The following is a 14,804-nucleotide window of genomic DNA, read 5'->3' as shown; positions in this document are numbered from 1 at the left end:
AGTGTTATTGGTCCACTTTTGCGAGCTTGTCTTCTAACGTTTTTGTGATATTCCAATACATCAAAATAGTAGCCTTAATCTCCCACAACCGTGCTGTAGATCGTGGCACCTGTGCCGAAGACAACCCCAATCACTCCACACAGAAGTAGGGCGTACGTGCATAGGTAGTTGAACATGCCCACCTTCTTCAGGTTCCAATTGCCCGAGTACATGACGAATAGCGCTGGGAGGATGAAACCCAGAGAGCCTCCAGTGATGGATCCGGCAAAGCCCAACACTATTGTGATCTTTGGGATAAACAGGCCGAAAAGCAGCATCGTGATGGACAAGATGGTTACCACAATACAGTGCTTCCAGTAGGGAACTTCGTCAACATCCCAGCCAATAGTACCATAGAGGGAGTTGCGGCACGCCATTGAGAGCAGTGCATAGGATGCACACAACTTCATCAGCACACCGATGTAGGCAATCATAACCGCCGGCTCCTTGACCGGATCGTACATGAGCAGCACAGAGCTCGTCACCTCTCGGCCAAAGTCGAGGTAGCCGAAAAAGGACGTCATGGCGTACAGCAGGAAGCACAGTATCATGCCCAGCGCCGAAGCCAAGGTGAACTTGGAGAGAGTGCGGTCTGTCATGTCCCAATACACCTCATACGCGTTGATCTGGCAGACATAGGCAAACAAGAAGACGCCAAGCCCTTCGATTGCCACGTTGCCGGAGTTGAAGAGCATCAGTTCAGCGTCGTCGCTCTTCCCCACGCTGATGTCGTGGATGTTCTTCGGAAGGCCGTTCATGCATGAGTGCACGATAAGGACAACGACGAAGTACAACATGAACGAGACGGCGAAGGTAGAGAAGTAGCGCAGCGAGTCAATGTGCTTCGGGATAACAAGCGGCATCATCGCGAAGAGCCACACGAGGGTTGTCAGCAGTCGGTTACCAGCCGTGGTCCTCAGGAACTCTGGCGCGCTGGAGGTGTGCTTTATGATGGTGGAGATGATGTCCCCCACGCTGATCACGTACGCCACACAGCCGCTCAGGCCGTGGAACGCGCGCACCGCGGCGACAAAGTACGCGAACCAGCGGCCCAGCAGCGCCCGTGCAACACCCTCAAAGTTGCGTATCTGCGTCCGGTGGGCCGCAATACCGAGGGCGTTCATAGAGTAGATGGTGAAAAACGTGATGACCGCGAGGTACACCAGTGCCATCACAAGCCCACTCTTGTTCGTCGCAGCGGGCAGGCCGAGAATGCCGGCACCGATTGAAGATGACGCCAGGTTAAAGGCGCTCGCGAGCACGCCGCCGGGTGGGATAATGGTAACCACACATTGGTTCAGTTTCGCGAGGATTCCGTTGTTCTTTGGGCTCTGCTGCGAAGGGGAATTCCTCTCAACCGCCATGCCGCTGACTTCCTGTGCCGCTTCGGGCCCGCCAGAACCGTTCGCAGGATCGCTTGGGTTCATGGTATTCAGTGCTCCTTGTTCCGCCTTCTGGTCTACGTGTCGGTCGGTGAGGCTGGCAGGGACTTGAGGTACTCACACTTCAAGGGAAAAAGAGAAAAGAGAAGAGGTAGAGAGGATCATCAGGGTTGCGACACCTCGCGCCGCTGTTGCTGTGCGCAGGTGTGTGCACGCGTCTGTGCAGTGAGGAGGTATCAAGAGAAAAAAAAACAGCGAAGCGAGAGCATCGACGGGCGCCACATCATACCCCCATTGGCGTTCGAGTGACCCGCAGACCTCACTCCACGTGCACAGCACACCGTCTCGCTCACTCGCTCAATTACGCACCCGCCCCGTGCTCCGTGCTCCGTACTCAGCACTAGCCCTGCCACTAAGAGCGTTGCGGCCGTTGGTTGGTGGGATGGGAGTAGGAATGATGTTCGTATGTGTTAGTAATGAGGTGTAAAAGTATATTAATATTTGGAGTTTGGGAGTTGAGTGGGTTGTTGTGTTGCAATGTTTAAGTTACTTTCCCCGTTTTTACTAAGCAGTAGGAGTTGCCATTCGTGTGGGTTTAGAACAAGTATAGGTTGTACGTTTAGGTTTTGCTCCTTGATATTAGCATCTTTTGTACCGTTTGTTCCTGTGTGTATGCTTTCGTGTGCGTGTGTGTCCTGGCGGCGTATGGGAATTGCGGTAGAGTTACGTGAGTTATGGGGCCGATAAGGATGTGCTTAAGTAGAATGTATTATTTCACTTGTTGTCTTGAAGAACGTGGTGGTGCTTAATACAGGTGTACCTTATTCACTCTTTGATCGAAGTCATTAGTTTTCCGTTTTGCTTCTCTTAGTTGTGTTCCTCCTTGTTTTCGCTCCCTGCACGACAAACGTCGACATCTGTCTGTATATGGATGGGTTTACCTTTGTTCTACTGAAACTGCTCCTGGTTCGATTTGCGGAGCGTTTTCTTTACTTTTTACTCTGTGGTGTTGCATAGTCTTTTTCACTCTGTGCACGTTATCTTACCACATGCGAGGTGAATTACTTCACACGCAGCAACATTTGTTGGGTTGAGATATACATCACCGATGAGTACCGCCACGGCAATGTGCACGACTGGAGTTTCCACGTCATTGGGAGACTTTTTCAGTTCAAGTGCCACATCATACGAGCAAGTCCTGGCAGCAAGTGCCATGTATTCCGGCTGGCGGCACAGCGGACAACGGTCCTCTAATCCGGAGAGGTGACGCGCACTCTCGAGACACTCAGCATGAAACCAATGGTGACACGCCGTCTCCACAAGAGCAACATCACCACCACTACTGCTCCTATCATTACTATTGTTGTTGTTGTTGTTGTTGTTGTTTTCTTCAGGCTCAAGCGGTAGCAGGCATATAGAGCACACATCGTCCAATTTCCCTCGATGCGCCATCGTATCACTAGGGGTCACCACTGTACATGATGAGAGCCAATCAGTGGGGGGTGTGGGCAGTGCGTAAAATTCCTCCGCAAATGATGAGGGGGTCACGGAGTTACTCTGTGTTAACTGCCATACACAGAGTCGAAGATGAGACGGGGAGAGTGTAACACGCAGACGGGCGTTTTCCCTTTCATACACGGCCGACTGAACTCTTAGTGAGCACACTGAGGCGAGTGAGAAGGGCTTGTACTGCGGGGGTAACAGCGCTAGCTGAAGACGGCGGAATGCCTCATACACAATATAAACCACACAGGATATGCAGATATCAAAGCCACAACAACCTGCGCAGAGACGCACTTCACTGCGATGGTTGTTTGGTGCAATGGCTTGAAAGCCGACATACAATTCCATACGGCAGCAGGTATCGCACGTATAACCGTGAATGATGTCATTTGGAATGGGCATTGGGTTAGACAGCTCCAAGCGCAGAGTGGCTTTGGAGAGTAGAAAGGTGAGGTGCTGCATCCCCACGTGGGACAAAATAACACGCGCGACATCGTCAGAGTACAGCGGCGCCACACGAACACGGCCATCACCAAAATTATGACGATCTGGTGGCTCCAGACATGGGAGTTCCGCTGGCGGTGTGGTGGATTCCTCCATTGTGCCTTGTAATTCCGTGCTACTACGTGATGCAGCATTACTGTTGTTATCACTGTCGTTGTTGTTGTTTTCATGTGTTGTATAACCTCTTCCACTCTCTGCCATTTGTTTATTCTGTGCGAGGTGTTGTTTGAGTTGCTGGGATCGACTTGTGTGGTACTCCGTGAGGAGATCACCTACTGCAGCCCGTGGGTACTCACGCATGGCTGTAAAGACTTTCATGTAAAATGAGAGAAAGTCACGGGCACGCAGACGCAGTGAATCTGCATACCACGCTATATACATTGACTTCAGTTCCGTTTCCCGACCCTCTCCACGCACACGCTGTATAAAGTAGCAAGTGCACCAGAAATAGAACTCATCACACAACTCCCACGGACACTCATCAATTGGAACACGTGGTGGGAAACGAAGAAGATACCGCAGAATACGATTCTCTATCTCATTTACATCGTTCTCCTCTGCAACAGCGAGCAGCGTGGAGCGAACTTGTTCCTCCATGCTTTGTATTTTCAGCTATGTGATAGTGGACGTTCTTTATACTCCTTACACCACAGAATATCTCGAGAGGCACTTCAATAACTTTTTACTCTTGTCAAGCAGTTCCTCAATGCACCCCTGTTTGACTCCTGTGCTCGATTTCTGCAAGTTTTACTTGTTAATAACACGTGCACAGATAACTATAAAAAATATATACAAATAAATTGAATGATATATATATATATATACACGTTGCAAGGGATATAAAAATAATCAGACACTATGTGACACGAACAAAAACACGGAGTTTGTGTTACTTTCAGGTATGAGAGCCAGCCTAGTCGAACGTTATGCCAATTCCAGTTATTTTTGCTTTTCTTTGATGCTAAAAGCTGTATAGAGAAAGTACAACAGAAAAAGTAATATAATACAATAAGGAGCCCAAATAAGCGAATAAATATGCAAACAAAGGAATAAAGCAAAAATACATAAGGAGAAACAGAATGACTAGAAACTCACCAGCAGAAATAATACTAACAGCAAATGAGTGAGTGAGTTGGTGTTACTACTATTCCCCACCCAGATTTCTCCGTTTCAGAGCACTTTAACTCCTTCTTTCAGTACTCCACACAGCGCCGATCAAGAAAAGGGGGAAAAATAGAGAATAAGGGAGCATAACAGAAAAAAAAAACCAAATAAAACGATGAGGAGATAGAAAGACACACGACGCTAAGGGAAGAACTTTAACAAGAAGAACAACAACAATGAAAAACGATCCGAGACAAATAACAACAACAAAGGGAGAGTAAATCACACCCAATACGGCACTACGTATGCCAGTTAAATTCTCCCATCAAACACCAGATACAGATGTGCCCACCCGATTGAAAACCATCCCATAAAAGCGAGGGGACAAAATAATAACAAAAAAAGGAAAAATACAAGAAAAAGTGGTTTTCCCCACAAATGAGATCAGAACTATCCCCCCCACACACCGCTCGCTCACAAAATCCCTTTCACCTCCTTCTGTTTGCCAATCCTACTTTATTTACTTATTTAAAGCAGCCTCATTTCGTTTTTATTGTCTGTTCTCATGTGTCGCACCGCTCCATCTTACCTCATGCTGCCTGTTAAACCTGTGCGTAGCTCTTTTGCGAGGGAGCCCAACGCACCCGCTCCCTCAATAAAGAGCAGATTGCTCTTGCTGCCCTCCGCCACACTCTTCATGGTGTCATAGTACTGGTTCATCAGCAGAAGATTCAGCACATCATCGTGGTTGAGCCCCTGTACATTCTGCTGCATTAATTCCACAGACTTTCGCAGTCCAGCGACGATTGCCTTCCGCTGCTCCGCAAGTCCCTCACCCGCAAGCCGGCGTGAGTCACACAACGCCTCCGCCGCCCGCACGCGTCGCATTTTGTTTGTCTCTGCCTCATCCACGACGGCAACCCGCAGTCGCTGGTACTTCTGAATGCTGTTAATGGACTCTGTGATGCTCTTGCCGGGGTCTATCTCTGTGATGAGCGCAGAGACGATGTCCCAACCGTAACTCTGCATGACGGAGTCCGTCTCATTCTTCAGCTGCTGCGAGATAGTGCCACGTTCGATGAAAAGTGCATCAAGGTTGTAGAGCGGGATCTTCGCCTCAACGGAGTTCTCCACATAACTTGTGATGATCTGCAGCGGATCCTCTAAGGTGTAGTGGGCCGCCTCCACGCGGTCTGGGATCGGCTGCACCTGCAATGTGAGTTGCAGCCGCACAAAGACGTTGTCTTTTGTTTTGGACTGCAGTGTGATTCGGTGTTCACGCAGTCGCAGTGAGACCGATGCTACCTTGTATGTCCATGGTAGTACACAGTGGCATCCGGGACCAGCCGTGCCGCTGAACTTCCCACAGGTCTCCAGTACAGCCACCTGCGACTGCTCCACCGTAGTGCAGCAGAGACATTGGCCCATACAACCTTATTCTTTGTGTGTAACGACTTTTTCTTTTGTTTTTTGTTTTCTGCTTTTCTTTCTTTCTTTCCGTCACTTTCAGTTACACGGAAGTCCCTATTTTCTATTCCACCTGCCTTTCTCACACTCACCCTCTATTTTTGTGCGTATGGGTTTGCGTAGTTCAAAGCACAATTCCGCTTTCCTGGTATTATGTATTTCAGTACAAACACCACTTACGGACCTATGGTTTCCATATTATATATATATATATATATATATATATATATATATATATATAAAGAGAGATAGAGAGAAAAAGAATGGGAGAGAAAGGGAAAGAGCAAAAGTTGTAAAACATGAAAGCAGTATACAGCCAAAGAGAAGAGAGGCAATTCTATCAAAATGTTGATCTACCGTTGTAGTAGGCAGTAGTGGTGGTGGATTTAAAAAAGCATAAATGATTCGGTCAAACTTTGATATATGGATCTCTACGTTTATTTTTGTGTACGCATCACTATGCATAAACTTGCAAATACGGATGTACGTATGTAATACAGTACCCACAAATATATGATAGGAAAGAGTTAAGTCAACTTTGAAATGATCACGCAGCGGCACAAAAAGTACTACAGCGAAAAGAAAAATGAAAAAAAGAAAAAAATCGGTTGCTGTAGTTCTTGATGAAAACAGTTTCCCCTAAATTTAAAAAATACTAATTCAATACATATCCACAGAAACAGATATACATCCAAACAGCGTGGTGATCTTTAAAGTAATTTTATATACGTTTTTGTTTTCTCGTGTCTATATATATTTGAACACAGACGTACACATACATATAAATATAAATATAAATATAAATATATAGTCGTCTGTAGATGACCTCACTTTGAAAAGAGAGCAACGAATAATAATAATAATAATAATAATAATAATAATAATAATAATAATAATAATAATAATAATAATACCATTACGAAAACAAAAACTGAATAGTCGCTATTTTCATCATTACTGTTTCTATCCTTCTCCTTTAACGCATAGTCAGATATATAAAGCAAAATTCTGTAATGATAATGGATAAAAGGAAACAGACAAATCATAATATATATATCTCTTTTTCTCTCCTTTTCTCTCTTTCTCTCTCTTTTGTGGTATTATTTACTTTTCTTCTTTACTCACGATCGGTTGATGACTGGGCGTCGTGGGCAATACTCCACTGCTCGAATAGGGCGCATCTGCGGTGGTACAACGGTATTACTGTTCACTTCCCCCTCCTGTGCCGGTGGCTCCTCCCGCCTCTCGTTTGTATGAGTTAATGACGCATGCCCATCTCTTTCTCTTTCTTGCTGTTCTTGTTGTTGTTGTTGTGGTGGTGGTGGTGGTTGTCCAGCTTCAATCACAACAGCGTGAATGCCCGTTTCTTCTTCTCCCTGTCGTCGTGCATTTCTATTCGTCCGCCAGTCCCGCACCCACCGCACCAGACTTACAATAAATGTAATAAACATCATATACAACACCGCCCCGCTAGACGGCGAGGCCTCCCAGTTCCACACCACTGTACTAGTGCGATACATAAGGAGTTTCAGCAAATACCCAAACGAGAGGGCGTGTACAATTCCGAGAATATAAATAACACACACCGCCATCGTATTACGCCGAGTCCAGAATACAGGCAAGAGTTGAAACTCCTGCACATGTGCCGTGGTCTCCGCTCGCATGTGCCAATGACTGTAAACCGCCGCAAACGCAAAAGCCGCGAGGAGTGTAAGGAGTAAATACGCAAAGAGTGTCACAACGGCACCATCAAGAGAAAACATCGTGGAGTAGGAAACACGTCGCCACGGTGTACGGCAGGCCATTTCACCAAATGTAACATGCAGAAGAACGGCAAGGGCCACAAAGTACGTCAATACACATAACAAAAGCAAAACCGTACGTAATACCTGTCGTGAACTCTGTAGTAAGAGTGTACGGCGGCGAATGGCCACACGGAAGGGTTGACGGCAAATCTCACACCGTTGTACATGCCGCATATTTCGCTTTGCACTTGCAAGACGCCAGCGATCCAAACAACTGCGATGTACCCAACGCACAGAACCGGTACATTCACAGGCAGAGACAAGACGTTCTATCTCTGGCCCATCACGGCAGATACGACAAATGTGTTCATCCTCGTCATCTTCAGACGCTTCCGGATTTCTATGACTGTTGTTATTGTTATTTTTATTGAAATCCCCTGTTGTGGGTTTACTGTTTTCGCTGGGTTTGTATAGAAACATACGGTTTTCCTCACCAACGCCGCCTTTACGATGAGAGCTATTGTTATCGTTGTGGTTTTGGTTATTCATATCCTCTGTGGTGTGTGGGTTGACTGAGAGTTCCCGTGGTGGTGCCGAGGGTGCATGTACGTGCACTACACACATCGTTGATGTTTCTGCCACATCATGAGACTCTGTTGTTACTGTAGACGGATTACCATTACCATTATTATTATTATTAGCAGCCGCAAACATAACAGCCAACGCAGGAGCATTGTTGTTATCACTGTTGTTATTGTTATCATTGTTTTCTTCCCTACATTTATTCGGAGAATGTGTTCCTTTTGTCGTTGTTGTTATCACTCGAGGGCTAGTCGTAGATGCTACCATATTATCATCCTCCTCTTCTTCATATTCCTCCGCTTGTTTACTAAGAAGTTGTTGTTTCTCCGCGTTATGGCGTTTCTTCTTATTTGAACTGTGTGTTCCGGTGTTCTTGGCAGCAGCTCCTGTAATGGACTGTGTTATACGCACAACTGTTGGTTTATGCTTATCTTCCTCTTCTCCTCTTTCTTCTTCTTTTCCCTTTTCATGAGAACCATCATTACTCTCATCTCTTCTTTCTTCTTCTCCTCTTTCTTGCCTTTCTTGTTCTTCTTGACTTTGTTGATGATGATTATGTTGTTGTTGAAAGAGTAATGTTGATGCTGATGTTGTTGTTAATAGTGTGTTTTGTGCATTTTGACGATTTGCCGCTTCTTGCATAATACGCCGGTGTTGTTCTTCCAACTCCCGCTGCCGCTGCTGTTCCCGCCGCTCGGCGTAAAATCCCCACACAATTGCATATAAACTTCTCACAATAGATAATACAAAATCCCGCAGTACGTACGGTGGATACCACATCCAACTGAGAATATCAATATCCACAATATAGGATGGAATGAGATGAATATGCCACAATGTAAAAGGGGCGGTGCATATCAATAGAAATAGTGGGAGAATGAGGGCAAAGGCATTCTGCTGCCACCATACCGTTTCTGCAGAGACCTGTTCCACATATACACGCATTTTACAGGTGAAATTACTCGCCAGCGCCATATAACCACGGCGGGCGTTAATAATGAAATAATACGATCGATCCACCGGTGTTGGTTCCACACGCAACATCACTGTAGGGAGTAATTCGCAGAATGCACTGTTATCGAGCATAGTGGCAATCGCATTCCAAAATAACGACCACGCACTTGGGGTGGAGGATACGGCATTATTACTATTCTCATCCACTTGACGAACTTCCACATTAATGTAATACCCACGACAATTGTCTATTGAGATACTGTCTTCATAGCGATGTTCACGCAGTTGGGCCACAATGTTAATTATATTTCCTGCCTCTCCCGTTATATTCATAAGATATCGAGAGTCCTCTGTCACATCAACATACGCTATACCACTCTTAGAACCCATATTTCGTACCTGATCTTGTATTTGAATAAATGAGGGAGGGATATCAATAATCTCATGGCCTTTTAGATTGGCATCATCGGAACTTAGAGAAAAAATATCCTCTAGGTCATTTGGGTTATTGTTATAATAATTACTATTACTACTTTCACTACTGGTAACAACCGCAAGTGTGGCAAAGGCAATAGGAGGGCCGAGTGACGCCTGCATTTGACTTGCAATTAACTCAATTCTCGATTTTACCTTTTCTGCTTCTTTTTTATCTTGTTGTTGATGTTCATAGCCATAAGCCGCAAATGGAATTGTCACCAGTAGAATAATGACGATGGCAATACATACGAAGAAATGACGGTTACGTGACATCAGTCGCATATTTATTTTATTTTTATTTCCTTCTTAAGCTTTCTCTTAACAATGGTAATAATTATACTACAAGGACTGAGAAAGGGTTTTTTTGAAATGATAAAAAAAAAACAATCAAGGTAAATAGTATAAATGGTATATATCTATATATTTACCTTATTTTTCCTTTCAATATAAATACCTATGTATGCCTGCTTTTCTTCTTATTTGTTAAGATACAACTGAATTTTATTCTACGATTTCAATATATATATATATATATATATATATATATATATATATACTTAATTTGTTTTTTCTTTTCAATTTCAATATTCCCTATTCTTTATGTAACTCTCTTTGGGTTTTCACTGGTGGCTTATGACTGTCACTAATAATACTCCTTTTAGACCTCCAAACTTCACCCCAGCACTACTGTCAATTAAAGAGAAGGGACAGAAAAAAAGAAAGAAAAACATATCCAATAGACACAACGAAAGAAAACACCATATATATATATATATATATAAAGAAAACAATGCTAAAATTCTAATCCATAACCATAATAATAACAACAATAATAATAACAATAAGAAACATCAACATTCAATCACATCTCCATTAGGGTGTATATAATTTAAAAATCGATACCAAATACTTCATCCTCGGCAAACACATCCTCACATAATTCTTTCTTTTTATTCGCATTTATTTGTTGTTGCCGCTTTGGTTGTGGCCCAATCACACCGCAGGAAAGTTCTGCCGCTCGTAAATCCCGTAAGTGTTGAGATAATGCATTTAATCCCATTGTAAAGTAATCCTCCACCACCACCACCGTATTCATATTCCCTTCCTTTTCATAATCATCCTCATTACTCGTATTACTATTGCTATTATTATTATTATTATGACCGTTAAAGTTAGCCAACCAATCCTGCAGGTGTGGATGCATCTCATAACTGTGAAATAACATTTTAAATAAATGCGCCTTTACAAATCCCAAATCGACCGGATAACGCCGTACGAGTTCCACATATTCCTCCGCGGTCGCAATAGCCGCTAATCTTTTTGTACGACATTCCCCAAAGAGACGACCACTACGTATAGTCTGATCTTCTTCCTCTTCTTCCTTATATTTATATTTATAAGTATCGTCTTTTCCTTTCTCTTGTTGAGAATGGGCAAATAGGCGTGGATCCCACAAGAGTGGCTCTGCACACATATATCCCTCACATTTCGTCTCCACTAAATTTCGCCAAACATCCATAGATGTTAATACATTTCCATTCGCAATAACAGGAATACTCCCACGCAGGTGTTCATGTATACATTGTATGATATTTATATTCGCCAATCCCGTTTCTTGCCCCTTCATCTTTCGTGTACGTCCATGTACGCAGAGAACGGCAATTCCGCAATCCCGCAGCATCTCGGCGTATTTTAATGTTAACGCCACATCATCAAATACACGCATCTTTGCCGTTACTGGGACTCGCAGTTCCACCGCTAAGCAGTGCAGCAGAGAGTGTACACGTTCCCAGTCTTCCATGAGAAAGGAACCGTAAACTCCACGCCGTGCAATTCCCTGCGGGCAACCCAAATTGATATCAACCGCCTCGCAGTTGTTTTCAACATAACGGGCCGCCGCCAAAAGTGTGTCGGCATCATTGGCACAGAACTGCACAAAGAGTGGGTGATCACTTTCATTATTATTATTACTATTACTATTATTATTATTATTATTATTATTATTATTATTATTAGTATTATTATTATTATTATTATTCATGGGAGTGGTGGAGAAGTACCGTTGGCGGTATTGTGCACTCTGTGCAAAGCTCCTCGCATGCAACATTGGTGTGTACGCCAGTGTGGCACCATAACGACGACAGAGCAGTCGAAATGGCAATTCACTCTGATCTACCATTGGACCCACTACCAACATGGGCCTTTCTTTATTATTATTATTATTATTATTATTATTATTATTATTATTATTATTATTATTATTATTATTATTATTATTATTATTATTATTATTATTACTATTATTACTATTATTATTACTATTGTTATTATTGTTATTAGTATTAGTGGGGGCACATACAATATTATTCCAAAATTCCCACGGGGATTGTGGTTTCCTCGCCGGGTCGATGTGTTTAACGGTGGGACTGCGGCTGCCATTACAGTACGGGCAGGAGAGAGAACGGAATGGTTCACCGCGGCGTACGAGTTCACGATATGGTTCTAATGCCGCTTCATTGTACGCCATATATATACATATATATGTATAGTAATATATCTATATACACTGAGAAGAAAGAAAAGTGAAAAAGAACAGGAATAATAATAATAATAATAATAATAATAATAATAATAATAATAATAATAGTAATGGGAGAAGAAGAGGAGAACACATCACAGTAAAAATATGAGATAGCGGCATAGTAATTGTTCTTGCAGAAATTAACATAAAATTATATATATATATATATATATCACTGAGTGAAAAGCTATCGCAAATATCTATCGCAGATACGCATAAGCAGTAGGTAAATAAAGACCTATAAAGGTATTAAACAAACACACCAGCGTTACACACAGAGATAGATATATCTATCTGTGTGAACTATTAACAAAAAAAAACATACACACAGTCTATATAATTATATATACATATCTTTATATTTATTTATGTTTACACAACCAATAAAGTACCTCAATTAAAACAGATTAAAGCATAATCATCCGCAGCAATAATAAGATTACAAAAAAGAGAAGTAAATAGATATAGATATAGAAAAAAAAACAGGAAAACATGATAAAGCGAGAGGATAACCAATAGAAACATGCACTTATCTATTTGTTGCATGATTTGTGTGTGTGTGTGTCTGTTTGTAAACTTTTAAGAAAAAAATAGTATGATTGACTGCCTTTATTGTCCATATTTAGATATATCCTCTCCTTTATTATTACTATTACTATTACTATTATTATTATTATCGCTCATAATTCATTAATTAAATGGAAGATCGATGTTGACGTCAATTGTCCACCGATGATAATATATAGAAAGGAAACGCCCAGAAAACGCACAACAAGAGAAAAAAACGAAAACAAAAGTTTCGACCTCAACAATAAAAAGTAAAGAAAAGAAGAAAAAACAGAAGAATTCCCCCGAAAAAAAAATCAAAAAACGAAAAATATTAGAAAAACAAAAAAAAAAAAACAAAAGAAGGAAGAAAAAGAATTTATCTTCTGAAGAAAAAAAAGAGGTTCATTCGCTCTTTCGCCCTTTATTGTGAAGACATCACACAAACAAGGAAATACCATATATATATATACAAATATAAATAAGTCAATAGAAACCCAAAAATACACGGCCTCAGATGACAATATCCATCTATCCATTATCTCTCTCTCTCTCTATATATATATATATCTATATATATCTCAACATTCTCACACATGTGTATTATCTGTACCAGACATAATAGGTACCTGCAGAACAATCGGTTCGCGGTTCCACTCCACTTCATTAGATGTGAAGAAACCACTCATGGCGACATTCTGTTCAATTACACCGCGGCGTGAAACATGTGGCGGATGTTCATTCTTTTTTATTGCTATTGGAACAGCAGTGTGTTTCTTTTTTGTTGTTTGTTGTTGTTGTTGTTGATGGATTGTGTCTGTGTGATGAGGATGATCGGTATCACTCTTGGCTGTTAAACCACCATCACGGCAATAATTACAGTTACGTTGACTATCTGTAGTAATACTATTAGTAATATTATTATTAGTATTAATCTGATGAATACTATTACTAGTACTAATACTACTTTTACTACTATTGGTACTACTATTACTACTACTACGACTATCTGTACCGCTGAATTCCGTCCATCCACCGTATGGAATATTATTCCTATTCGTATCGCCTCCTCCTTGACGTCTGCGGCGTTTCCGTCGTTTCTGTAAATCATTTAATTGCGATTGTGATTGTTGTTCATATGTAGATAATGTATCACTTGGGGCGTTATTACGACGTGAGAGATATTCTCCTCTGCCGTACACCACACCCGAACTCGCAATCGTCGTGCAGGTTTCACTTCCATCACTTAACGTACGGCGAAACCAGCGGGAATTACTCCCATGCGTGTGAGTTGTACTCGGCGATCCCAATATCATCTCACTATCTTCATTATTACTATTACTATTATTATTATTATTATTATTATTATTATTATTATTATTATTTTCTTCTCCTCTTAATGCTCTTAATTGCCTTAATCGTTCCTCTCTTCTTCCCAGTCGTCTTTGGACTCTCCGCATAAAACGTGATCGCTGCCGCCGCTGTTCGTCCGTCAACTGCGGGACTCTCGACTGCAGCGGCACGCCGTTCATTTCTTCGCCCGGCCGGCCAAAGTCGTCGGCGTTCCACTTGAAACGATAGCAGAGAAAAACGATAAGACCCAACAGGGCGGCGAGGAAGACGAATCCGCCAATAATGAGACCCACCATGAAATCTATAGTGCTCATCTTTTTTTTTTGTTCTGTTCTATGTATATTTATATGTATATATATATGTATATTTGTGTATTGACATGTATGGTCTGCTTTTTTTGTTTTTTTCTGTGGGGGTTATTTCCTTGTTGTGTGGATGGTTTGTGTGCCTGTAATAGAAATATAAATAAGAATAGGAATAAGAAGAGTAAATAAATAAATAAAAATAAATAAATAAATAAATAAATAAATAAATAATATATATATATATATATATATATATATATTT

The 14,804-nt window shown here is 42.0% G+C and overlaps 6 protein-coding genes across 6 annotated transcripts; 1 reads left to right on the top strand and 5 right to left on the bottom strand.

Annotated features, from left to right (window-relative positions):
- Window positions 1-1,317: 1,317 nt before the first annotated feature.
- On the top strand, window positions 1,318-1,908 carry LSM04_005930 (uncharacterized protein; the record flags this gene model as incomplete). The annotated part of the gene is made up of 2 exons (XM_067330434.1): window positions 1,318-1,508; window positions 1,728-1,908. The coding sequence occupies 2 exons, from the start codon at window positions 1,318-1,320 to the stop codon at window positions 1,906-1,908; spliced, it is 372 nt and encodes a 123-aa protein (XP_067194573.1).
- Window positions 1,909-2,444: 536 nt separating this feature from the next.
- On the bottom strand, window positions 2,445-4,025 carry LSM04_004810 (Anaphase-promoting complex subunit 11; the record flags this gene model as incomplete). The annotated part of the gene is made up of 1 exon (XM_067330433.1): window positions 2,445-4,025. The coding sequence occupies one exon, from the start codon at window positions 4,023-4,025 to the stop codon at window positions 2,445-2,447; it is 1,581 nt and encodes a 526-aa protein (XP_067194556.1).
- A 1,092-nt stretch (window positions 4,026-5,117) lies between these two features.
- Window positions 5,118-5,960, bottom strand: LSM04_004505 (Band 7 domain; the record flags this gene model as incomplete). The annotated part of the gene is made up of 1 exon (XM_067330432.1): window positions 5,118-5,960. One exon carries the CDS (start codon window positions 5,958-5,960, stop codon window positions 5,118-5,120), a length of 843 nt encoding a protein of 280 aa, XP_067194550.1.
- A 1,160-nt stretch (window positions 5,961-7,120) lies between these two features.
- Window positions 7,121-10,039, bottom strand: LSM04_002206 (zinc finger protein; the record flags this gene model as incomplete). Its single annotated transcript, XM_067330431.1, has 1 exon — window positions 7,121-10,039. One exon carries the CDS (start codon window positions 10,037-10,039, stop codon window positions 7,121-7,123), a length of 2,919 nt encoding a protein of 972 aa, XP_067194482.1.
- Window positions 10,040-10,646: 607 nt separating this feature from the next.
- Window positions 10,647-12,284, bottom strand: LSM04_006873 (tRNA-dihydrouridine synthase; the record flags this gene model as incomplete). Its single annotated transcript, XM_067330430.1, has 1 exon — window positions 10,647-12,284. One exon carries the CDS (start codon window positions 12,282-12,284, stop codon window positions 10,647-10,649), a length of 1,638 nt encoding a protein of 545 aa, XP_067194598.1.
- Window positions 12,285-13,474: 1,190 nt separating this feature from the next.
- On the bottom strand, window positions 13,475-14,551 carry LSM04_002232 (uncharacterized protein; the record flags this gene model as incomplete). The annotated part of the gene is made up of 1 exon (XM_067330429.1): window positions 13,475-14,551. One exon carries the CDS (start codon window positions 14,549-14,551, stop codon window positions 13,475-13,477), a length of 1,077 nt encoding a protein of 358 aa, XP_067194483.1.
- Between the last annotated feature and the right edge of the window lie 253 nt (window positions 14,552-14,804).

The sequence above is a fragment of the Trypanosoma melophagium genome, assembly GCF_022059095.1.
Source record: "Trypanosoma melophagium isolate St. Kilda chromosome Unknown ctg11segment0, whole genome shotgun sequence".
Lineage (NCBI taxonomy): Eukaryota > Euglenozoa > Kinetoplastea > Trypanosomatida > Trypanosomatidae > Trypanosoma > Trypanosoma melophagium.
This window is presented reverse-complemented; position numbering and strand designations above follow the sequence as displayed.